The sequence below is a fragment of the Diadema antillarum genome, unplaced genomic scaffold (genome assembly GCF_040938485.1).
Source record: "Diadema antillarum isolate AM-2024a unplaced genomic scaffold, OU_Dant_1.0 scf00000109, whole genome shotgun sequence".
NCBI lineage: Eukaryota > Metazoa > Echinodermata > Echinoidea > Diadematoida > Diadematidae > Diadema > Diadema antillarum.
In genome coordinates, this window is record NW_027270998.1 from 424,728 (window position 1) to 452,372 (window position 27,645).

Here is a 27,645-nt window from a genome sequence, read left to right on the forward strand (position 1 = left end):
CATAATTATTAGCATGCCAGGTACAAAGAACACAAACTTCTACGAAGGCATGAATTCTGCGTATTACTAGCCACTAGGGACCGCAGATTTTTTTTCAGCCTCCCCGTACATTTGTCACACACACACACTGAGGTTGACATAAGATACTTCGACTGTGCACGATCATTTATGTCATGCATTTACTTAGCACCGTACCCAGCCGTTTCGTGGAGATTACGCAATTTTCGTCAGATTCCCTAGCATGATGAGCTAGCTAGCTAGCTGTGTATGTGGCCCTGTATGTGGCGGGTTGAAGTCGTAGAGCACAACATCACATCATGATCATCTGGATGTGAAGTTGATGAAGGATCTAGGAGAGAACGACGGAAGTGAATCTGCGGTCCCTGCTAGCTGGGGTCTGGAAGTTGAGCCAGAATTGCCACGCTTGTCTGCTGTCAGCTATGAAAACACTCACCTGTAGTGGCAATAATGTCCTCCCAAATTGGATTGCGATGGGTTTGCTCTACCTTCTCGCGTTTGCAGTGTGTGAGGGCTTTGACAGGCGGATCGACAGCATCAGCGACTCCTCCATCGGTGGGTAGAATTTTGCCATCTCTGTCAACTTCAGTGTCAGTGTCTTCATCATATCGCGGCTCAAAACAGCAACTACGATTCAGTGAGTAGATTTTAGTTACTGAAGTTTGCCAAAGTATAGTGCCAGAATCGACTGGCTTCTCTCATATAAAGTTCTCGCCCACAGAGAACTGTACTGTAATTTCATTAGTCCTGTAGTATTTTGTGTTCATTGATCGCTTTGTCGCATAAGGATTTCATTTGTAATTATCTCCGCCAAGGGAGGAGGCTATGTTTTTGTTACCGTTGGTTTGTCCATGTTCAAAATAACTCAAAAGGTCGTGCACAGGTTTAGATGAAACTTGCACTTTTGTTGCAGGAAAGATTGAGAATGGCACAAGAAACAGATGATTAAATTATGGCAGTGATCCAGAAATTGTTACGGATTTTATGAAGGATTTTTTATATTTTCACAGGTACAATGTAGGTAGGGTCAATGAACTGTAGATTTCAAGCTGCACATTTTTAAAGGTTTTCATACGTGCACTAAAGTGCATGCTCTGTTTCTACTAGGGCCAGGAGCGACGTGTAGCTGATGAGGGGTTATGACATAACAAAGGCTTCTATATTGGTATGATGGGGGGGTTGTGTTTCCGGACACTTAAGAAGTTGAGATTTAGATGAATTTTTCACATTGCCATTCTCAATAAAAATATTCCAATACACAATGATGAGGTTCTGTAAATGATACTTAACAGTTCTTCCAAAGCAAAGCGACAAAATCAATTTTTGTCGTAATTAGACTAAGAGAACTTAACTGAAAGCCTTGCAAATATATTTTGAACGTTGTAGCCAGCCTGCGTGTATTGTCTGTGGGAATGGATTAACACTGAAGTTTGTTGTTTCTGACTCAGACACGCGCACAATTTTCACATCGCGCGTGTGATAGAATATTGCGCGCTTCTTCTGCATTGGTTGACAAATCATGAAACAAATCGCCGAATTCTGCTTTAGAGAAGTTACCTCAAAAATTGGTATAAAATATTTATTCAAAAGCCATTGTATTTTATGCTTATTTTATGGGATTTTATTGTGTTTGTGGAAGTAAATTTTTAGTCCGGTCCCACAACTTGTCCGGTCCGACCACGTATGGTCGTATCATTGGGTGATTTTTCAGCATGCATACGTATGGGTGGAAATCACTGATCTCAATCGAAGAGCAAGATCATCGGTGGAAAGTAGCTGCTTGACGGAGGTCTGCACTCTCAGAGTGCTTTTCTAGTTTTTAATTGTTTTTTGAAAGTTTGAATGGCGATCTTGAAGCAGAGGAGGAAAAGAGGTTTGCAGCAACACAATGTGTATATCCTTGGCAAAAGAAAACACTAGAAATGGCCCAGGGGAAAGTGGAGGGAGGGAATTAAGTGCTTAGGAGATGTGCAGGGAGAGAGGTGAAGAGTAGCAGTGAGCTAGAAGTTAAGGTTGTGCTTATGGAGACAGCGACAATTGTAAGGAAGAATAGACTGAAAACCAGGTAAAGCCTAAAGAGTTCAGAAGTTGGTAGGAGGAGAAAGATGAACCAGAAAGGAGGAGAGGGGAAAGGAGAAAATTGAAAAGAGAAGGAAGTGGTGGAAATGAGAAGTTTCAAACAGTGTGATTAAACAAAGTGAGAGAAAAATGAAGGTGGTAAGTAGAGAAGAAGAAAAATAATTAAAAGTGTAGTCATAACGAAAAGAATTCATATGGAAGAAAACTTTGGAAGAGAAGACAGGGTCAAGACGCATGCTTGTTTGTGCAAAATTTGACTTCAGTGCAATTTTGCCTCCTCCTCCTATTTTTTATTACACCAGCAATAATGAGAGCAGGAGTAGGCAAATAACATGCGCGTACGTGTGTGTGCACACACACACAAGCACTCTAAAGAAAGAGAAGAAGAAATATTGTGTAATACTTTAGACCTTTTTTTAGCTCTACAGATGATGGAGAGACACTTTAGAGAGTTGCTTTGGACAAAATGAATGTGACAGTATCACTCAAAAGATGGTTGGTATCTGTGAGAAGCATTTGAAACATTTAAAGATCTGTAATGGCTAATACCATATACGCGATGGCCTGTTTTATGTCCATAGGGAAAGTTTGGCCAGTGTTCATGTTCTTTAGGCTGCATCATGGGGTAAGGAGACCTCTGTATTTAAAAATCTGTTTTGTGTATGATATGCTGACCAGATTATGATACCCTGTATTACCCAGTTAGACAATCATCTGGTTTCTTCTTGGAGTAGTTAGATCCAGAGCTTGATTGCTGAACAATAAAGGGAAAAGTGAATCCAATGAGGCTTGACTGTACTACTGTATGCCACAAGCCACATGCTGACAACAGAGCAATAAGAAACATGCAATTATCATGAAGTGTGAATACATTTTGGGAAATCTTGCAAACTCTAATGGGCAAGAATTTACAATTGACCCTTGACCTGCTGCCCCTGTAAATGAATGCAGAATATAAAAAAATGCAATAATTTGTTCTCAAGAATTACTGTGAGAGATTCTAGAATGAACACTGGGATCTTTAACTGATTTGAACAATGTACAGATATATCCTGGAGGAATTAGGTGTACAGGTCACTGTCACATTAATAGGACACAGAGTGTGAGGAAGTCATTGATATGGATTTGTAAAATATACACACATACGGATGCCCTGATCTGCAATGTAACCTTACAAAAACTCCAAACATACACAATGTACAGTGAAACTGATCAGATATATATCATTGAATGAAAATGAGCAAAGAAAAGGGGATTTCATTGGGATGAACTCCATTCTCTTTGCTCATTCTTATTAAAAAGGAAAGGTAGAAAGGAACTGAAATCATTCTTACTTTTACATCAGAAAATGCAAAAGATGTATTCTTGTAATATTATCATAGTCAAATCTGTCCCATTGCTTTGATCAAATTATGGAATCAAGCACTGAAAGTACAATGCATACATGATGTATTTCTTGAGCTGCTTGACCTGGCACACTATGCTGTTTACATCTGTTCTGGAGAAATGCTGCCCTCTCTTGTCAAGATCTGTATACCTGATTGTTGATATTCACAACAGCAGGGTTTCTGCATTCTTCACTGTGTAAAGTGTTGTGAAACCAGCTGTGTATACGAATGAGTATGTAATAATACCCACGTGAGGGTTATTGAAATCTGCCCTCAGCTCTTCCACCGCAGCATACTTGTAGGGGTGTAGGCCTACAACTGCTTCAATACATGCTTGCTCAAGTGGATCACTAATAACAAGTGGCATGCATTACCGTACAGTGAATTTGCAGTGTCATTATAATACCAGTCTCATGAATTGAGAATTTTGCACACGAGACCAGACAGTTGGAAGAGATTTTACCTGTGACTACTGAGTACTGCAGCATTATTACAGCAGTATAACTAGTGGTGGAAGAGATTGCAGCCAGGAGCTAGGACTAGGAGCCCACTTCAATTCTTAGTCAATAGTGGTGACAAGCAACCTCAACTTTCCTCAACAGTACCAGAATATACCAGTCTAGTATCACTGCTGTTTTCAACCTATACAGCATTTAATCAGCCTCTCCTAGACATTGAAAGAGGAAAGTGCATTATAATTCATTTCAAACTATGAATTCAAGGATGGGAAACACACAAGGTATGAAGTGTTTTTTTTTCTCTAATTTCTGTTGACATATTATGATATCTACAGTTGTACATCTCTCTCTTTTTTGTATCTTACTTTCTTTCTTTCTTTTTACACAGTAACTTATGTACATCAGATACCCCATCTCACAAGATAGTGTACATGTGACTTTTATTCATTTTCAGCATGGTCATTGATTACTGATCTAACTTGTATTATGTTTGTCATTATTGCTTCATTCTTAGGAGGAGGTGAGAAGTTGGTAATTCAATAAATATGTTTAAATTTTCTCTCCTTGTACTATAGTTACAAGGTGTGTAATGATTGTATTGCTAGCAGTGAGGAGTAACACCAGTCCTGCCTTGTACAAAGGCATATAATTCAAGAATTCACCCACTGAGATGCATGTTGTCCTTTCTCGTGATAAGTTTGTTTCAGACAAATTCTGTATTATGCACCCCTGGAAGCTTGTCCACACACATCTAGCCCCAACCAGATGCCAAGCACATTGTGACACTTGTGTACTGTGTCAGAACTGTGTATAGTGTTAGTACATATCATTGAAATTCTACAGGAAAAAAAAAAAATTGCAAAAGAGAGACTGAATGTTGTACAGCGTGTACATTCATCATAAATTATTGATACGCTTCACTTTAGATGAGAAGTTCTATGACATCATACCTATAGGCCACAGTAACTACTTTCACTCTTCATGTGTCTAGGAACCGAATACTCACACATTCATGATGTATACCGTACGTTTTATTTACAAAGTAAATAGGTAGAGTGAAATTTGCATCGTGATTGGTTGGATTGCATCACATGATTGTGCAGAAACCTTGGTATAGTGAACGGCCGTGCCACTATACCGAACGCTTACACAGTACGCCTATATACGCTTTATGTCCGCAGAGATTCGCGCAGCGAGGGACGTAGTAGGACAAGGCCAAGCATTTCAACGTATGCGCACATATAGAGCACTGGACGCAGAATGTAGCAGTTTATTATACGCGAGTCTGCTCTGCACATGCAATACGCATACGCGGCTGTACTAGCGTTGCGCTATACGTAAGCAAGGTTCCGGTTAACTCTGAGTGCAAGAAATCAGTAAGGTGAGTAACTAGATTTAGGGCCTAGACCTACGGAAAGTACAGATCGATGGGGACCTGTTTACTATAAAAATTAGGGCATGTTCTTTTGATACACCAGTTCTGGACTATAGAACTCCAAATACTAAGTTATCCGTCATGCAGTTCTATAATAATAATAATGATAATGATAATGATGATGATGATGATGATGATGATGATGATGATGATAATAATAATAGTAACAATAGTAATAATATAATAACAATCATACATTCATATAGCACATATGAACTTCCAGCATAAGTCAGCAAAGTATGCAAAGTAGGCCTACATGTAGTTGATATTGGCGAAAGCACAGTAATGGCTTATGGAGCTGTGAATAAGAAGGAGAGGTGGATTATCCTTTCATAAAGTTTTCAGTCTTGCTGGTGACAAAATGTGCTACTTTTAGACAGGTGGTTCCTAAGAATTGACAGGTCAGCTATCCACAAGTATTTTATCCATGGAGACATTGTAGCACAAGTCTTGCATTTAAATCTTGTTCGTAAAAGCCTTTTTGTGGCATTTCAGCTTGAAGATCAGCAAACCTTTCAATCATTGTCTCCAGTATATTATCTAATGCCAGATTTTTGGAATCATAATATATTCATTCATGACAATTTGAAACCATGTTCATTTTTTATTCACATCTACCCTGTTTGTGGTTGTGATGCAATTTTTTGTTTGCTCTTTTTTTCTATTACTTCCATGTACCCTGCCAGTCATGTGCTCCAATCTATATCATCTTACAATGTATCTATATAGACGTTCATTTTTCTGTTTTTAATAATCTCTCATGTCCACATTGTAGATTGAGTGATGATCAAGTATTGTAATTGGAGAGCTTAATTTTGAACCTTTTATACACGTAGCCAGATTCATGAGATTAAAATGCACTTGAAAGTTCTTGTCTACACGATACACATTGAATGTTAGAGGCAACTCGCCAAAATTTCATGCCGCGAAAAAGGCCGTCTGCTCCAATTCAAGAAAATTTCATGCCGCGAAAATAACATGTTTTACAGTACACACGCACAATATACAAGTTGTATGTACATGGTTTTCACATATACACACACATAATGCGTACACTCATTCACCCTGCATACATTTTGCACATCACATGACACAGCTTTGCATTTTCCGCTTTTTCACTCCTTACTGATTGGCCCTATAGTACTGGAAACTTGTTCATCTCACTCATATGCAACTATTCACATGATATGAATATTTGATTTCAGTTATTGTTTTCTCATTTGCATGTTTTGTTATGATAATCGGTTAATGAATGTTTATATAAGAATTTGAAGTTGTATATGCAGCCCATGAAAAAACCTGGCTACAAATTGTTACAATGTAGCTGGCCAGGAGACTTCATCAAAGCAACTTGTGTGCTGCCCCGTCTGCTTCTTTGAGTTGCCAGAGAGCTGAAAGAACCTGAGCCCTACACAGTCATTGAGCGTGTTTCTACTGAGAGCACCTTACATCCCTGGCATCGCCACGAATTTTGTCCAATGCAGCACCTCGTATTTTACGACCACTCGAGCTGTTTCTACTGAGCGATAAAATACGAGGTGATGCAAAGGTGACGTGCAAATGCGGCGATTCCGGAAGTCAGGTATTTTTAAGTCACAGATTGGGTCACGCGCGCACTGTACTGAACCCTGCCTGCTTTGCTATAACTGCGTCGGCTATTTTTTGATAAGCCATTTCGTCTCCCCATCCAATATACCCCGAACTAACATACTGGTATCCTGCCACTGACTGATGAGAAATCTTTGGAGATCGCGGGTCCAGTTGAGATTTTCTCAAGGCTGCGACATACTAATGTGGTACTCTCGCGATTCGAGACAATATAAAATGAAATAACGCGGTGTAAAATCAAAGTAAATGATGAGGGCTTAGTAATGCAATAAGTTAGGCTGTTAATCACGCGAACAATAGACGATGAATGCCACAATTCACATGTAACGTGGAACGTATAGGGCCTATAACACGTACACAAGCGAGTTGGTACAAACAAAGCATGATGCCAACACGGTCGCTGTGTGTACACACGTATTTTGCGATAGAAAAGCGCGGGGAGAAATTCTAGACGTCCGATACACCACGAATTTCGCTACCCGGTGTGTTTCTACTGAGAATCGTCCTTCGCGTCACCACGCATCGACCACCTCAATAGATGGACGACGGAGCACCTCGCATCACCCGGCATCGGCCACTACCCGATCTGTTTCTACTGAGGAAAAATTCGAGGTGTCACCATGCATCGGCCGGTATCGGCCGGCATCGGCCGGTATCACCACACATCGGCTGGCATCACCTCAAATTTTCGTCGCTCAGTAGAAACACGCTCATTATTATTACTTATCCCCCAAAGCATTGTCCCTGCAAAGATCATGAGGGTCACTCATTGTATTATGAGGTGCCACACAGTGAAGATTTACCAAACTGGTCTTATCTGGGACCAATTGCAGAAACCTTGTCGTGTTAATCTGGCAGGGCCCACAGCACACAGCCTACATGCACACTAAACCTGTGGACTTTGTAATAGGCATCCTAAAAAGAGATGATTATACACCCATGGAAAGCCAGTCACGTTCATGCTGTCTAAAATAAATCGTATTCTGCTGTTGTGTCCTTATCTGGCTTCCCCTGAAGTCTACAGACAGCTTCTGTCTGTGGCCAACTTATAAAATTCTTGAATGACCATTCTAATAACCAGTCATTTCATGAGGAAAAATGGTTTTAATTAAAATTTCCAGTGTATGAGAAAGTTTCTTATGTACTGAAGTCAATTCTACCACGAAATTTGTGATCTGAGCATTGTACCTCTTCAGTATTTAATTCACTAGAAGTATCTTGTAAAGAGCAATGTCCAAACTTTTCCAAGTACTGCAGTGCCATACTGCATCTTATTTGCACTCTTTTATCATGCAATAGTGCAATTCAGTTTTTCTATATCACTTCCTGATCAATTCAATCCAACCTTTGATCTACCAACAGGATGTGTTCAATCAGCTATATCACCATGACCGAGTAGTTTTGATGCCAAATCAGTCTGATGACTGCAGTAATGTTTTGTGTGGTATTACAGCACCAGCAGTACGATAAGGAAGTGTCCTTGTCACAATTGAAACAGAAATCTGAAACATTCACTGATTTTCTGTGCAGTTATTCTCTGGCATTATTCAGAGCCTTAGAGATAATTAGTCATGAAAATGATTTTATCAATACATCTTTGAGTGTTCGATAACTTGTATCAGATATGCTCAAGGGGAGCTGCTAATGAAAACCATTATTCATTGTGGTATAAAGTACAGGTTCATGATCTGAGAATCTTATATACCTGTATTACAGAGTATATAGTTTGCAGAAATGTGCCTTGCATGAACAGTGAAAGAAAATTAGAACTGAAATATGGTGTCCTGAAAGGTGATCAAATTGACTTATGGAGAATTACGTTTTGATGGCATTAATGTAATACAGGATTGAAAGTTGAGGGAATGCAATGGAGAGGCCTAAGTGCCATGAATGTACAGAAACATTTACTTTAGGTATTTCCCCATGATTATTCAAAGGAATCAGTTTAATCATTTTAACCTTTTCCTCTTGCTTCAACAGTTCAATACCTGTTTTGCATTCATCAATTTTTGCAGCGGCAGGCAGAACTCGGTCCTTTGTTTGTGGTATAAGGAATACCTAGGCTACAGAATTGCGAACAAGTTGGAGTTAAAGTATGGAACCCCATAATTTTCTGTATGTGTATATTGACTTTAACAAAAAGTAGAAATAACAGTGTACTATGACAGACATTATTAAAATGATGTAGATGTATAACGAAAGTTATGAAATTCTGAGTTTCATATTTGTGTTTCTATACTTAATATAAAGGATATTAGTGTTTGGTATGAAAGTTAGCTGAGGTGATAATGTCATTAATTCACATTATTCAACTGGTTTGTGCATAAAAGTATGAAAATTACAACAGCCTTACCACCAAAAGCTAAGTAAAAATTTAGTGAAGATATGTACCGTATGTTTGTAAGTCATTGGGAGAATGTGAAATGATATCATCATTTATCATACAATTGCTGCCAATAACTGTTGTAAAAATGTACAAAACTGTCAACTCTGTACCACTTTGGTTTTCTGGAGCCTCTAACAGGACATCTATTTAGTTTTGTTTTTGTTTTTGCCTTTTCTTTTGGCATGCATTTCATTTCACAAGTCAGTTATGAAAAATGGAATGGTATTGTGAAGTTTTTCCATTGCATGTAACCAGCCAGCCAGCCAGGTCTAAAATGTGGTCCAGAGAGAAGCATTGGCTTCTCAGGCAGATAAGAGCTGTAGAGCTCTCACAGGAAGAAATGACTTTTCACTCTGCTGCCCTCTACTGATGACTCAGGCTGTTGCATCATTCTTGTTATTGTTGTTGAGTACTTGTGCACACTCTTGGGCTTTAGATATAATTATTTTTGTCAGTTACATTGTGTCTTTTCACTTTATATAGCCATCATTTTCCACAAGAGTTGTACTTCTAATCTATTCCCTGCTTTAGTCATCAATAATATGAACCTCAGACAAGCTGTCAAATGTTTATACCTTTTGATTCACTTGGGAGAGTCTGAGAAATCTGGTATGTCAACATCGAATTGTAAAATGTGAGCATATTCTCTCTAAGTTTACATGTATGTAGCAAAGTCTGAAAGTGCAACCAGTCATACTTTCCTGATTTCATCAAATTTTGAAATCATTCCTTTTTTAACTGGTGATTGCTCAAACTCATGCATTATGTATAAAGTAAAAGTTAAAAGTGAATGTTAAAAGGGAATATAATATATTTTTCAAAACACACTTTGTTATTGACATTGTACACATGTACACATACATGTTGATTCCTGTTTTGTTAATGTTTGCTAATTTCTATCTTTTAATTGAAAATTATTGAGTCAACTAAATTCACAAAAGGTGTATCTGAATTTTGGTATGGTGCAACTGTACTTGCAACTTCCAATATCCAATTTTGTGACTAAGGCATTTCATAGATTTACAAAAATGATGCAAATACAATAATCATATGATATTGTAGGAAAAGCTGTGATATAAAGTTATCAAAAACAATATCAGTTTTCTGAACTGCAAATATGGTTTTAAACTTGTATAATTGCAACGGTGATAGTTAACCCGTTCCTTACGGGAACCTGGTTTACCAGGTTCCCGTGGGAGCAACTGATATACGGGAACCTGGTTTACCAGGTTCCCAAAATGAAGACAAGGGTGCCTGCTTCAGTGGCCTAAATTCATGTTTCTTTGTGTTAAAATGCTCAGAAAAGTGGGTTTGATAAAAAGATCAGAGTTTATTCTATCAGGATTTGTTCTCCTGCTGTTTAAAAAAGGGGGTTTTACAGTATTATGTACCTTTTCCTGATTTAGTTTTTTGCTTGTTCTGCTGTAAACTCGTACAAACATGTACATAATGATCAAGGCTGAGATCAGTTAGAAATGCGGGTTCGCTGACTCCAGTCACCTCATTCAGGTACCTGGTTTTGTGTAGAACAAAAGATTCTGAGAGCTCATCAGCGCACGCTCTATTCATACCTCGCACCCGATCGATATTTCCATTGTTCACGGGAACATGTACTTGACCGTAGAAAGGGGGACACAATGAACCGCTTGACTGCTTTCACACAGCTGGATTACCAACCTGTGTGCCTCTCTGTCGACGGGCGAAAAGAATCTCGTTTGGGGGCATTAAAGGCACTCAGAGAATTGCGGAAGGAACGGGTTAATCAAATGATTGTTATCTTGAGATTTGATTATCAAGCTAGTTTTTGAATCCCAACTATGCTAGCATATGTAAATCATTGTTCATTGTGGATGACAAAAACAAAACAACAAATTCAAAATTTTCATGTGATTGCCAGCATCCATCCAAGATCTGGGTATAGGTGACAAAATGATTTCTCCATATCTCTTTCAATTCTGTTTGATATTTTATTCTGTATCTCTCCTCTTTGATTCTTCAAATATACCTGCTCAATGGTCCTTCTATTTCTTCATCTCTTACATTGTCTTCCATATTCATTCCTATCTTTTTTTGTTCTTTTTGTTCTCTCCCTTTTCCTCATTTTCTTGATGATCTTCTGTCATTTTTTTCTTGCATATAAACCGAGCCATACATGTGTCTATGGTTCAGTAAACACTGTCATGTCACGTCACCATAATAATGCATGAGTGAACCGAGCTCGCCAGATACTAGTAATCTAAAGGCTCATCTAGTGGAGAGAGAGGGGAAGAGAGGGAGGGAGAGAAGAGACTTCTGTACGCAAAGGTGTGGGCACACACACACCCCCCCCCCCCCCCACACACACACACACATACTGCAGAAGATATGCACAGTCCCTGTTTTCTGTGCACACCATGTCTGGAGGACAGTGCAGTGTGCAATAGGCACATCACACAGAGCCAGCGCTCCTGCTGTATCTCTACCCAAATCTCATCTCCCTTCCTTCCTTCCTCTCTCGCTCTGTCTGTCCCGCTTGCCTCTTCTATACCGGCATTCCTCCTCTGCTCTGTGAGGTGAGGAACCTCTGAGATTCGCATCGCATTGCTGCTGCTGTCCATGTCACCGTCGTGACGCTCATTAGCATGTTTCGTTACATCGTGGATGTGCCCGATGGAGGCAAACCGGTCCCGAAGCGAAAATTCCGTGAGTAGAGAAAGATCCTCTTCTTGGCTTTTGCCATTGGATGATCACATGTTGTGATGATGGTGATATTCAGTGCATATTACATATACTGGCTTTATATGGTAACTGTTTCTCTCGCAGTGTCTGAAGATGTTCCCCTATCTCACAGCACTGCGTGGTACTGAAATCTGCAGTGTGTCGCGTCTGCCGGATATCTTGTCATTAATGATGTGAGAAGCAGTGATCATTTTTGCCTGATCTGCACACCACATATTTTTTTTCCCCTTCCGGACTCGCGTGCCTTCCACAATATGCTTATTACACATGTACCTATACATGTATCTAGTGCTTCATGACAGTGCTGTACTCTGCATTGACAAATTCTGATCATATTGTGTCATTCTCTGTCATAAACAGAGGTAGGGCAACCAAATAATGCCAGGCTTTGGTGGACTGCACATCTACTTCCTTGATGCAAATAAAGCTGGCACTGCTTTGTGCTAGCATTTCAAAGGCCATTGGGAATACCCTCTTTAATTTGCTTGCACCCATATTTTTGCAGTCAATGTACCACTCGTGGCGTATTGTGGTTGTGTCAACTTGCAGTGACCTCCTCGACTTATTGACATAGTCATATTGAAGCAGATAAAGCTGTGACTTTTGATGCATGAATACATAATTCTTCTCTCTCTCCCTCTTACGTGCTTTACTACATTATGGGATACTTAAGTAACCATCTGTAGTTTAGATGAAGAATTTTTATGGTCATTATTGGTTAGAAGAAGCATTTGAATAATAGAAATAAAAGTGTACAGTGTATATGTATGTGTGTGTGTATATATATATATATATATATATATATATATATAGTTAGAACCATCATTGATGAATCTTTCAGTTTGGTGTATCACAGGTGGTAGGAGTCTTCATAGGCTTTGGCTGATGTACTTCTCAGGTGTTTCTGTAGTTCTATTTTATGCGGAGAATGGAAATATTACCAATGGGGTACAAATCATATGTTTAGTAGGAGATATGTAGGTCTACCACTATGCCTTATCATACTAAAGCAAAACAAAGCAATAGGTGTCATTAACACTTATGTTATCTTACATTAAAGGGATGGTATACATGTAGTATTGGTTGAGGTGAGGGTTCAGGTTTTAACTTTTTGCAAAATACTTAGAAACCACTTTATAGAATGTTAAAGAGCATGCAGTTCTAAGAGGAATTCAAAGTTTATTTGATGAAAATCAGTTTTGAAATGGCTGAGATATCTAGAAATAAAGTAAAACAAAGCAGTTGTGATAAAAGGTGGATCCTTTTATTAGGATTGCTCTTGTTTGGATATCTGAGCCATTTCGAAACCAATTATCATCAAATAAACTTTGAATTCCTCTTACAATTGTATACTCTTTCATATTTCATAAGAGATTTCTCATTATCTCCAAAAATCATCATAAACAAATGTTGGAAACATGAAGCCCCAGCTCAACCGACACTTTACCATCCCTTTAACATAGCAAAAGTGTCATTGATAAATACTGCCTTATAAAGACCTCACATTATATCAGTTACTCTGTATTTGGACTCTACACCAACATATTTCCCTTGATTTTGTTTGAAATACCAAAGCATCACATTCCAGAGACGGTTTCATGTTGTGCTTTGGTGAGGTCCTTTAAACCTCATTTCTGTGGTTTGATCTTTTAACTTAAGTTTTAAATACTGATTTATGGCTAGCATAACACAAGATAGAACATCAACTCTTTTATTTTTTAGCTATTTTTGTTATGTATGTTTACGTTTATTTTGGGTGCAGGATTTTTAGAATCCTCTTAATTTCTCTATGATTAAGATCTTTATGGAGGATATAAGTTTCTCTCTAAATTTGACAATAATTACCTCCGCCAAGGAAAAGGAGGTTCTGTTTTCATCGCCGTTGGTTTGTTTGCTTGTTTGTTTATCTGTGTGCAGACTCAAATAACTCAAAAAGTTGTGAATGGATTTGAATGAAACTTGCAAGGAAAGTTGATAATGGCACAAGGAATAGATGATTGAATTTTTGGTATTGATCCAGGAATTTTGTGGAGTTTTGAAGGGTTATGTTCTCTTGGCAGATAGGGTTAATAAACTTGGGAGTTCAAACTGCATGTACTTTTACACACTCTAAGCGCGTTCTCTGTTCAGGTAAGGCAGAGCGTAGCTGGAAGCTGATGATGTACATACAAAAGGCTTTTGTATAATTAGAAATTGAGTGATTTTCAGCTTGCGTTTATGGGTGGAAATGGGTTGCTTGGCGGAGGTCTGCGCTCTCCAAGTGCTTTTCTAGTTTATGAATTTAATATTTCTATCAGATTTTGAGCAGATTTAATTTTTCCTAAATTTTTATACAGTGAATTTACTTGTTCCGAGGTTATGATGACAGTAAATATTATATGATTATAATTTCTGAAGTGAAATTCTCGCAGGTCTTGATAATCTAAATGGTATTCAAATTACAGTCCATCTGTCTTCTACACTAATGCTATCCATGGCCGCCCCATAGCTGTCCTACAGTTTGCTTGACACTTGCTTGACTAAACTTGACATCTGATAGCTGAAAACAAAAAGAGAAACCTACAGAAATTGTTAACTACTAAGCCAGAAATGTTCGCAAAGTCATGAATTAACTGTGAAATACAGGCAGTCCAGAGAAATGCATATATGGGACCAAATGCATGGCACTGCCATCTTTACTGTAGACTTCCATAGACACAACCTCCATCTCCCCCCCACCCCCCCCCCCAAAAAAAAAGGGGGGGGGGGGATAAATCGTCGGTGAAAACATGAACCGACGTTTCCGACCCGCAAGTGCGCAAATGTGAATCGGAGAAAAACGCGTTTGAAAATATGGACTTTTTCAACGGATGAAATCACGTAGTTATCGACTGTTAATCTAGACAAACGTTACACCACAAGAACGCCCAAGACCTGTTCTTTCTAACCATTGTAAATTTATAACATGATTATCTGCATGCAGTGAGTATTGACGTGGGGAAAATTAGGTTGAAATTTCGGACAGTGCTTTTCTGCCCGTTACAGCGCGCGAGGAGGTTTGCGTCGGTTCATGCCATCAAGTCTATTGCGCGTCTGGTTGTAAACAGACGTATACTTGTAAGTACGCTTAGATACGTCGCTTCATCCGCGCACAGTAGGTGAACGCGTAGCGCAAGCACCGTCTCGTATGGGTATGCTTACACAGGCGCTCAATATGGGTCAACGAACTTTTCTGCAGACTCGAAGGCACACGTTGGTTGGGTCTTTGCGTATTACAATATTTACTGTTTTCTAACTGAAAAATTCAACATGTTTGTGATTTTAATGTACGGTGTATATACCTATGACTTTTCATATTTTATTACAGTTCACTTAGTGCCAAACAAATTACACTAAGAATTTGACAGATTGCTCTGGCAAGCGAATGTATATAGTGACATCGCTAAATGAAGCAAACGATTACTTCTACTTTTTATATGCAATACAGTATTGATCTTTATTTTTAAAGTGCTTATGTGAGGTGACTTGTACCAGTGTGTACTGGAATTTTGTCAACATTGTAAAGAAAATTATGCATCTCTTATTTCTTGCTGCTATCAACCTTGTAAAGTAGTGCCAAATTACGCCAATTTCGGGATTTTACATCGCCGGTGCCCAGCTCCCCCCCCCCCCCCCCCCCCCTCAAAAAAAAAAAAGATAAAATAAAAAATAAATATATAATAATAAAATAAAAAAGGGGACACTTTATTCTTTTGTTGCCACTTCCGTGTTCCATCAACTAACATGCAAAAACAAAATAATAGTAATAATCAAAAGGCCTTCAGCGGGGGAAAAAAAAGGACTTATCACGCTCATACTTTGGGTTTCATCTTTTTTCTAGTTCCACTACCGTGGTAAAAAGAAAAAGAGAAAAAAGAGAAAAAAAGTAGGGGCATAGTTGTGACACCCTATGTACATGTATTCCTATGCATCGTCCAAATAAAAAAAAAATAATAATAATGATAAAAGTGGAGTGACATTTTTTTTCTTAAACAATTAGAAAATTTTCTAAAATTAGAAAAAAACAAAACATGTATAATACTTACAAGTTATGGTGAGCATTCAGTTGCCACACCATTTACTTCGTTTCTTAAGTGATCTCTTGTACGTTATCACTGCTAACAGTATGGAAAAATTGATAGAGACAACACAAAAGCAAACTCAATTTTTTTTTACATTCAAAATCATTTCACATTAAACATGTATAGTGGTCAAGATATGTATTACTTGATCTCATCTTTAAAACAAGATGGTGCCTCTGACAAATCAAGATTTACAACCAGTTTGCAATACTGAAACTGTCTTATTGTTTATCTAGCAATCTGGATATTAGTGAATCAAAATGAGAATAAAATCTCCACATGACAACACGTGCGCTCATCCATCACACACATCTCTACACATGAAACACTGTACAATTATTATCTTCTTCTTTTTTTGAACACTTTTATTAACAGTAGCCGGTAGATACTAATACAAAGTTGTATACATAGTACAAATTGTGTGTCAACAATATTACTTAGGACTTACTATCATCAGAACATACAATACAGAAACATGACTGACCTTCAATTGAAATTAAAATATAAGTTGGTAGATGAAGTACATGTATAAACAGAATTTTGTTAGAGGACACTACAATGAGCTTACAGCACAAATACATGACAAATTAATTTGTACAAACAAGAGTGATGATATAACGTGATTATGTTCGTAATCTAAAAACATTACCATTAACATGGGATAGCAATAGTGTGAGCAGCATGTATCTACTGTTACAGTAGCTAAAACGAATACAGTAGCAAAGAGTATGACAAGCAGAGTAGAAAAATGGAGAAAATCACAACTGCATTTAAAATAAGAAAAATGTGCAATAAGTCTGTCAAGCAGTAGAAATCCAGCAAATGCAGCATCATTGCATTGCAAAAGCAAGTCTTAGCCACAGTTCAACAGCATGTCACAACAAAAGCATGCGGTAGAGTCAAATAGAAGTGTCCATTTCAACATGTGGTATCATGGCATATTTCGACTAAAAAAATAAAAAGGCAAATGCCAAGCAACATCTCACCTGCATGCTGCAGTTTGTGAGTTGAGTACATTTCAACATAAGTTTATGGACCTTTGACCTTTAATGAGTTGACGACGATGACAACAACTACAGTGACACCTATGTCTTGCTTCCGCTACGCAGGCAAGACAAAAACAAAAACAACAACAACAACAACAACCACCACTGCTGGGCCCCATTGCATAAAAGTTACTATTATGGTAACTTTGCCATCCAGTGAAAACTCCCATGGAATTCTTGATTTTGATTGGCTGTTGAGTATTGTTGCCATGGTAGTTACCATTGGATGGCAAAGTTACCACAATAGTAACTTTTATGCAATGGGCCCCTGGTAATTAGAACATTCATGTCCAGGGAGCAAAAACACACTAGCTTCCCTTCCAGAATGAATTTGATAACACACAAATCTTTCAAGAGAACATAATGCACTCAACTGAAAAATCCACCAGTGGAATGTATTCCTTGATGGCCACAGAGTCACAAGAAATGAATTACTAAAGCTTCTAATTCCTACATGGATTTCTTAGAAATTTTTACAGTACTGCGCTGCAATGCATTTTACGTGCGTTCTTAGCCTTACTAGTATTTGGCTGTGTGCATGTGGGGAATAGGGAAATTTCACACACAAAACAAAAATGAATAAAAAAAAAACATGACGAGCCATGGCTTTTGGCTGTAATTTGAAGTACACAACTTGCTACGATGATAGATGCAAGTGAGAACAGTGGAATAAGGCAAAAATCTAATTTTCGATAAAATTGAAAAAAAATTGTCAGATACGTCGGTTCATCTTTTCACCGACGAAATGTCTTAAAATAAGAGGCAAAGGGGAAAGGGACAGAGAGGGAGGGAGAGAAGGTTAGGGAAGGAGTGAGAGAACGAGAAATTGCAGAGAGGAGGAAAAAAGAGAAAGAATGAGAGAAGAGGGAGGGAGGATAATAGAGGAGGAGAGAACTAAATCATCAGCATATGAAGGGAGAAGAGAGTTAAAGGACAGGTTCACCTTCATAGACATGTGGATTGAGTGAATGCAGCAATATTAGTAGAACACAGCAGTGGAAGTTTGGGGAAAATCGGACAATCCGTTCAAAAGTTATGAATTTTTAAAGTATCAGCACAGTCACTGCTGGATGAGAAGACTACTACAGTGTATGATGTCGTATGCATACAACAATATAGAGAAAATAGAAAGCGAATTTCACAAAACTTCACTTTTTGAATAAAGTGCACATTTCTTCGACTTGTTAGTGATGTACATGATAAGGGTAATATTATTCCCCCTTGCTTTCTGAAAGAGGAAGTTAAATGTTCTTTTATTAGGCGAGAAAAATGAAAATATCTTGAATTTTCTTTATATTTTCTTTATATCGTTGTACACATGTGACATCACAAGCTGTAGTAGTCTTCTCATCCAGCAGTGACTGAGCAGAAACTTCAAAATTCACAACTTTTAAATGGATTATCCGACTTCCCTCAAACTATTGCTGATAAGTTCTATCAATATTGCTGCTTTCACTCAATCCACATGTCTGTATGAAGGTGAACTTGTCCTTTAAAGGAGCAGCTGTTTTACAGAGTGCTGAATTATGGTAGAGTGGACAATCCCAGAGCTGTTTTTTTTTTTTTTGACATGGGTAATCAGTGATGCACAGGTGGACTTTCAGGAGGAATCTTATTTTCAGCAGAACTAGGTCAAACATGCACACACAGTGAACATATAATGTTTGACCTGTCTGTGGCCATTCACAAAGGTTAGCAATTGTATACTGGTACTAGATGTTAATACATAGTTTCCCATAATGCATTTTCCTTTTATCTTACAACTTTCTTCATAGTTGAAATGGACTCACATTTCCTTTTATTAAGTTTGCAAAATCATGTTAATTATAAAGTACTCAAATATCCTGTATTCTCTGTGTATATAGTTCGAACTAAAAAAAAGAAGAGAGAAATATTACACTAACAGTTGTGCTTTTGCAAACCATCCCCTCCAGTAGTAATGATTGAAATAAAGCAGAGCAAAATCAAACTTCCCCCAAAACACACATTTTGATTGAGTTTTATTAATTGTGAACAATTTACTGACAACTCTTACTGACAGAGAATAAAGGCAGGGAAATATTTATTGGTACAATTGACTGATTTATTTTTTCATTTGGCAAAATACAGCATGTCTTAAACCTTTTTTTCAATGTTGTGTCAAGTCCATAATTGCAGTATTAAGAGCTCTTTGATAAATCTATCGTGCATAATGTTTTCATCTGTTGCCATGTAAGTATTTCAAAGAGAGCATATCGTGGAAGAGCAAGAAAAAAAAAATCTAACAGCATTCATTGAGTATGATCATTCAAGCTCTGTACAACATTGACAGAACTTCGTTTCTTCATGATGAGCTGATTGAACCACCCTTGGGTGACAGGCATTGTTCTATGACAATGAAGAATCCATTAGTATAGATAGATGAGTGGGTGCAATGTAAACATTGTCATTTGGTCACATCTGAATGCTCACCAGTACAAAAAGGCTAGTAGGAGACCTGTCGTGTCACATCGGGAGATAATCAGTTGAGTAATTGCACTTCCCTTATCTAAGTAATGCTCTTCATTACATCTCCCTCACCTTGAATTTAGAGATGACATTCAGTCACCATGGATTCATTTTGTAATAAATGTGAATGAATCTATCACATGTTATCATGACTTGAGTGCAATACAGTGTACAGTCTGTAATTGTATGCAAGCAACCTCATGCTGCAAAATCCCTTTGTAGTCTCGGGTGGTTGTGCAACCTTCTACACTATCTAAGTTGCTAAGTTTATAACTGATTGGTTTTTTTTTATTTTTTTATTGGCAATGCATTGCAGAAGATTTAAATGCATACATTTATTTCTCAAATTTGAACAATTTTGTTGTCAATTTCAATTTCTTTTTTGTATTCACTCTGTATATATTTGTCGTAACCAATTAAACTCAATCTTTTGTCAAAATATGATATATGCAGTGGATCCAGATTAAATTTAATCATGATTTTTGCCACAAACTTTCCTTGGACATGAAGTAACAGTGACTTGACTAAAATTAAATGTAGCATGCATACTACATTGCGAGACTGTTGCATTATCCATGTAAGGTATAGGTACAACATGATATGCATTCTATTCTTGATCAATGTCATTCAGACATTAATTTCTTTGTGTGAATGCCATTAAATGATTATCCCATCTTTTCAAATGCAGTAACCAAGAGTGAGCTTCATGCTCTAAGGACCCCACTTTGTTTGTTCTGTCCACCCCCAAAATGTTGACACTGAATGCCCGGTGTGTTGGGCAGCATCCAGAATATGGTGCAATTTAGCACGCCGTAGTCGTCTGACATTTCTCCCCGACTCATTTGTAGGCAAACTGTACGGATGTGCCGTCGATGTGGCCCTTTTGTTTTTTCAGGGAGAAATGTTTGAAAGTCATCGATCTTATCGTGTCAAAATTGGCATCCTTCCCACTCTTGCACAGCACCTCGCCAATTCTCTGATGAAATTGTTACGGTACTTGCGTGTCATCAAAGTAATCATTGTTGAGAAAGAGATGTTTTCTCTTTTTATGAGAGGAAGAACAGGTGATCATACTGGCAGCTTTCAATGTCGTCGATGCAAAGTTAATGAAAGTTATAATAACCAAAGCTCTTCAGTGTATTCTGTAGGTGTATAAAAGTGACACAGTGTAGACACCAAATTTATCACAAAATGACAGTATCTTTCATATCTGATTGATGCTGCAATACATTGATACACTGTGTTCATATTCTAAACCTATAATAAGTGGGAGGGATTCTTAACACCTCAACATAGATCTGTAGACAGTAGTTTCAGCTTCACACAGGGACCTGTATTCAATCAAGGAGGTACTAGCTAGTACCTCCTTGATTCAATTAAATACCTGGTACATTGTACAATTTGACATTGTACTATTAAACTTATACCATCATGCTGAAACTTGCAGTAGTACACTGTACGTAGCACCTATTCAGTGGAAGCCCTCTCAACTTTTTTTTTTTTTTTTTAAGTTGAGGTGAAGCTATCAGGTAAGACTTAGAATAACATATAGGAACTAGGTTGTTAAATTTTACCTACGTATAAAATCACATCCTCTTCAAACAACTAGACCCAGAATTGCTTAAAGAACATTATAATTAATTCAAACTGTATTTATTAATTCATTCACATTTGTTGTCATGATTTTGAATTACAGGTGCCTTCTACAGTTACTTCAAGGCAGAATAATGCTTGAAAGGTTGGGTAACATTCCATGGAATGTTTATATGACAAGTTTCCAGCATGAATCATCGACTCCAGGCACTGTATGGCTAGACTTGTGACATTTGCAAATGAGTCATTATTGGACAAACACACACACACACACTCAACACACACACAGAGTTTTGCAAACAAGCATAGAATTTGGTACTTAAAACACATTCAGCAGGCAGAAATAGTGTGTCTCGGTAGATGATTATTCCATGTGTGTTGTGCAATTATGAGTATGAAGTGAAAAAACTCAGGTATAAAGGTCTCCCATATCAGTGACACTTTATTCATATGAACAGGGGCCTGTTTCATAAAACTTTTTATCAGTGACAACTGCCACATTTCTATGACAAATTTGCTCTCAGCCACTCAGATGCAAGGATTTCGGTAGCTTGTCACATCTATGACAACTTGTCACTGATGACAAGTTTTATGAAACGGGCCCCTGGTTTAAAGAGATGAAAAAGCATGAAACAAGTGTATTTTGAGCCTTGAGAATGAGGCAGTAGTAAAAGAATACCTAAATTATGTAATGCTAATAAAGTCAAATGATTAGCATACAGTGTACTTTGATAACTGACATTGTAAGCTCTGTCTGATGTCATCAAGCTGTAGATGTTCTCTGTAGGAACCTATATCAAAGTTTGTTTGATGTTGCTAGGGTAGTTTTAAGATGCACTCGTGAAGTGTCCAATTTGCACAACTGCTTAATAACTGCATGTGTGTGATGATGTATTTAGTCAGTGTGGGTTTACGTATTTAGTCAGTGTGGGTTTATTGCAGTAAACAGACTCATAAACAGGTTGTTATTCCACAATCCCTGCCCCACCTTGGCAATCCTTTGAATAAGATTGAAAAAAGCCAATGCTGGCCGAGTGAAGGCGACCACAATTGCAGCAGATGTAAACAGCATTCAGACAGGATGTAGGTTGCTGATCATTATTTGCAGCCTTTTTAGTAGATGATACTGATTCAACTGCTCTGTAATCATACTGTGCTTTACTACCATTGTACCAACATGCAAAACATTCCAGACCATTCAAGAAGCCAGGGCATTACTTAATGGGAGACTTTATTGCAGAATAGAAATCTTTGACTGAACGTCTGCTAAATCTAACAAAGTTTGACATGGAGAATAGATAGAATGATTATCATGCATTCTTGGGCCTTTATTTGGATGTGGATGCAGTGTGCAAACACCAAAGTTCATGTTATCCATTTAAGGCAAGTGTATATTTTTGATGGAGGTTATAGAGCAATTATACATCGTGGGACAAAAAATATTAGTACAGTTGTAGAGGTGCATTTCCCACCGAACCGAACGAGACAGACTAAACAGTTGGAGGAACGGAATCCCGTGAATGTGGGCTGTGGGATTTGATGTGGTATGTGAGGGTTTAGCCGAGTGGTATTTCTCGCTTTTTCATTTGTTTGTTTCTTGTCAAACACGGCTTGTCATGGCAGACAGCAAAGTATTTTGAGTGCAAGCTTGAGTGCACACTGTTATTTTTGTCATACTGGGAGAAGACATAGCAGACCTCTTCCTTGTGTCTTCTATATCACTGGACAGCATGAATGTAAATGAAAAAAAGGTGAGAAATTGAGAGAAAGAGGGAGGGGGTACAGAATAAAGAAAAAGAGGTACAAATTGTAGCCATATTTGGGAGTATATGAGTTAGTAAAGTGACACTGGTTTTCTCTATTTTATGCTCTCTTGTTAGACTCTATTAAAAGCATTTTTTTTTCTCTCTTCATTAAAAAATAAGCAGCTGAAGATCTTATTGTCAATCAGTGCGAAACCTTTCTATCTGATTACTGTGCATGAGGGCTTTAAACAAATCTAAATATCCTGTTTCTTCATACTTATATGACAAATATATGTATGCACAAATTATACTAAGGCAATAACAACAACCACATCAATAGAAAAGTTAGACTCTTGTAGCCCTAAAATAGCAACTAGGGAAATTCTACACTGGAGTGAAACGCAGCATGTTACAAAGAAATACATGTATGTGCCAAAGTGGTAAATTATAATATAAGACAGTTTCAGCTGTTACTTATTAACAGTGTGCATGCAGCATGATGCATCATGCGATCATGTGCATCTTGCCATTGTATGATACATTGTGTAGTAGGCACAGCCTACATTGTACAATTGTAATTTGCTGTGATTATGCCTTGTAGGTTTTCCTTGAAAAGCAAACAAACTCAAAATCTAACGTTTAAAATGAAGATTTTTTTGCATAGATTTGTCATGGATGCTCTATATAATGTATAGACCTCAGCTGTGTAGACTCATCATCTACAGTTCATCTGTGCACTGATGCACACATACACAGTGCAGTTTGCGTGTTGGTATACACATGTATACATGTGTACATGTAGGTCAGGGGAACATACAGTAACTATACAGTAACTGTACATGTGGCGCCTTTGATATCTGAATACTGTCGAGTGAGCTGTTATTTTGGTGAGAGTTTCATTTTTACAAATTTCCTGAACCGCCATTCAACAATACGCACACACACACACACACAAATCTAGAAATGACAAGCATTAATGCTCCTATTATAAGCCTCGGTGTCAAAATCGTGAAAACAATAAACATCTCGCAAAAATGTCTGTGACCTTCCTCATTTCCAGAAATATGCAATAATAGCACCTTATACAGTGTTTCTTAATTACAATCCAGAATTAATGTTTACACGGAGATACAGATCTTGACTGAGTCTTGTGACAGAATCCAACTGACCCCCCTCATTTTTTTTCTCGTCTTGTTGGAAAGATATGATATTTTGGGGCTACAGAAAAATGTTGTTTTTCTTTCAGGACACTTAAATCATTGCATTAAGTTTTTATATATTTACATGGTGGTTATGCATGGTCTTGTATTCTCATTTTTAATTCAGTAATTATATTATTAAAACACATTGCAATTTACAAATTTAGAGCCAAAAGCAAATGAGATTGAATTCAGCCCTCAATATCGTCACTTTTTAGATTGGTCATTTTGGTCAAAAAAAGGTGGTGTTAGCATGCCTATCAACTCCAACACCACATATTTTGTAAAAGGGATTGAGGAAGTACTGGCAGCAGACGATGCGCTGGCAAGGCAGGGTGAGAAGAATTTGTGTGAATAATAAATCCTCATCATCAAGTGTGTGTGATCAATGCAGCTCAGCTTTTAACACAGCAAGACAGATGAGGAAACACTCCCACAGTCTGCCTGTAAGCATGCTCCATCATGTTGTTGGGTTTTTTCTACCCCCCCCCCCCCTCCTTATTTGAATAGCCCATCAAGCAAAAAGGCATTTGAACTTCTATGTCTTGAAACTCAGGTCATGGCTGTTTGACCTGGGAGACACTTATCCTTTAAATCCGTTGAGGATGAGTCCCAAGTATACTTGAGCAGGTGTCTATGGGAAATGTGTGTTGTAGCAAAATCAGTCCGTCCTCAATGGGTTAAGTTGATGTTTTGAGTTTACAAAGACTGGAAGCCATCCCCAAGCGTGCTGGAAACTGGAGATTCACCTGCCTGGATGCCCAGCAAACTGGACACTTTGACCACACAAGCATGCGCATTTATAATCATTACATGTGTGATGAATTGTACAAATGTATGTCCTTTTTTGCCCTGGGTCCAGGCCTGCTGAACTCATCTAATCAGCAAGAGCTACTCATACATCACAGTATAGTACAATGTATGTACATTGTACATACACTTGTGTGTATGTACAAAGTACTACTTACATTGTACTACTGTAGCTGTTTATAACAGACTCTCCTGTAAAAGAAATGAAAATAAGCAAAATAAATGTTTTGAAAAATCTTTTGATCAGAGGTCATTGCAGACCACTGCAAATTATGAAGTGTAAACTGGCTTGTTGTCACCCAATATTGTAGTACGCTGTGAGCCTTGTTTAGTTTGCATTGTATCATGTGTGACTCATTAAACAAGGTATTCATTACATTAGAGCATGACTGATCTGTTTTCACTATCACAGTGCTAATCAGAGGAGAAGAGCTTCCTACTGGCATATGGTATGAGATTGTTTGAAGATTAGGGGCTGTGGGAGTGTGCATACTACGACTCCTCCATTAACGAAAGGAACAAGTGAGCTTATGTGGCAAGGAAGGTATTTTATATCCAATCAATGTCACATGCGAGTCATCAGTCGCTGATCATCTGGCATGACTGGAATTCAGGCACCAGGAGAGGTCAAAGGTGAAAATCTTCTGAGGTTTGTGGTGGGGCGGGGCACCGAGTGGCGTGATATGTGCTTTCAGGGTGAAAAGGGTGGCAACTATTATGATCTACAGCTGATGTTGACCTATTCCATAGGGTCTTCACGTCTGCCTGGCCCTGTGCCACGGGAAATCGTATCGGAGTACGGATACAGGGAAATCACCCCCAGAACAAGACGTTTAGAATGGACTGATAATCTCTGAATAAATTTCAGCAGTTTTGATTTGTCTCACTCTTGTGATGACCATTCTGAAGACCTTACCACAGACTGACATGCTGTAGCACTTTGATAATTGACGTACCGCGTATGCTAGAAAAGATGCCAAGTCTAATATGGTATGTCTACAATTTAGTTTCAGGTGTTATCCAAGGCCTACAGTCATCAAATTTCACCATATCAAAACGACACTGCTGAGAAAATGATACCAGTTTCATTTTGGCATGATATTATAATGTAGAGTACATTCACTTTGGGTGGCAAGAGGTATTAAAAGTTTTAGTCATTGTGAACGCTTGCTTGAAGCTCAGGTTAGCAATAATTTTTTTCCAGCAGAGCCCGACATTACATTTATATATTTCAACCTTTTGGCTCCTCTGGTGTAGGCTCTGCCTCGATTGCCCCATGTGTGATTAGTGCTGTTTTTCTCATCAAAAAGTAACCCTTCAAAGGAAGAAAAAAAGAAGGCTGTGTTCAAAGTGAATCTCCCTGTATGTCAAGGCCTGAGTTGCCCACCTTCTCTGGCTACTGTGGCTTTTAATAGATCAGCTGCTCCAAGTGCTTAATGAGACCAGCGGTAGCTCAGCATTCCAATAAATTCCCCGCCATCGGGGAAGGAGATGGAATGGAAGTGCCGATAATCGATTTAAAGTCGGAAAATACATGCGCATTATCGGGCAATTAGTGGAATGAAAAGCTGTTGACATGGACCTGTCGTTTCACATTATCATCAGGCTTCCAATGATTACCTTGCAGGCCAGTGGGGGGAAAAAAATTGCTTGCTTTGCTATAAAACACATTACAATCATGTTGTCATGCACACCCACATCCACACCCACATATATACACACACATTCACTGCCATTTTATTCGCCTGGCAGAAATGCTACTACCGGTACATGTAGATATTCACAAGTATTGTCATGGGGGAGTGGTGTGCTCTAATGCCCCCAGACAAATACTCTGTGCGCTGAATATTTCGCGAGGTTTTCATTTTCACAAATTTTGCGAATCGCGGGTGCAATTTGCAAATTTAAAAACACAGGAAAATATTAACTCTCATCCTGATATGAATGCGACGTGCATGCATACATTTCTCTGTTTAGTATTGGTACTGCACTCCATGATTGCAAAATTTAGCCATCATATTGCAAAATTGTTGAGAGTCGCCAATTCGTGAGAAATTAGTCTCACTAAATATGTGGCGCATACAGTATTCAAATAAATACAATGCACAATATAGTGTATGTAGTAGAATTTGAATGCCATACTTCTCACCATACTTAGACTCCAAGTATGACTGCAATTCTACTTGTGCAGTGTACTTCCCAGTTGCAATCAAACTGGAAGTTACAACATGTATTCGGATCATAAGATTTTTTCTTCAGTGGTGGCAGAGACCATCCACACATTGTGAGTTTAACCCATTGAGGATGAGTCCCAAGTATACTCCAGCGTTCATTTGGCCCCTTTCTCCGTAGCAGATCATAGGCCATCAACAACGACCCTCTACTGGACACGATTCTGAGATGCCCTTCCTGCTTCTTTCCAGGTTACATGTATATCCCTCTGCTTCAGTTCTGCCTCTCTGTTACAAGTATAACTGTAATGAATTGTAAACTTCTTTATGAAAACAATGTTGAGGGTTGTGTGTAGTAAGTGGTTGACTTTGAAGGTTGTACTACCCAGCATGCAGAACTCTAG

The 27,645-nt window shown here is 38.2% G+C and overlaps 1 protein-coding gene across 5 annotated transcripts in view; it reads left to right on the forward strand.

The window, feature by feature from the left end:
* The first annotated feature begins 373 nt into the window (after window positions 1-373).
* The window catches only part of LOC139719377 (peptide methionine sulfoxide reductase MsrB-like), a 51,223-nt gene continuing 23,951 nt past the window's right edge, over window positions 374-27,645 (forward strand). Inside the window, exon 1 of one of the 5 annotated variants that reach the window (XM_071630792.1) lies at window positions 374-655. In XM_071630792.1, the coding sequence (XP_071486893.1) occupies window positions 469-655 (187 nt within the window). In that variant the 5' untranslated portion in view covers window positions 374-468. Of the gene's footprint in view, window positions 656-3,773; window positions 4,225-11,924; window positions 12,055-25,318; window positions 25,704-27,645 lie in introns of those variants that run through there. The other 4 variants (XM_071630793.1, XM_071630796.1, XM_071630794.1 and 1 more) reach the window with 4 other exon arrangements.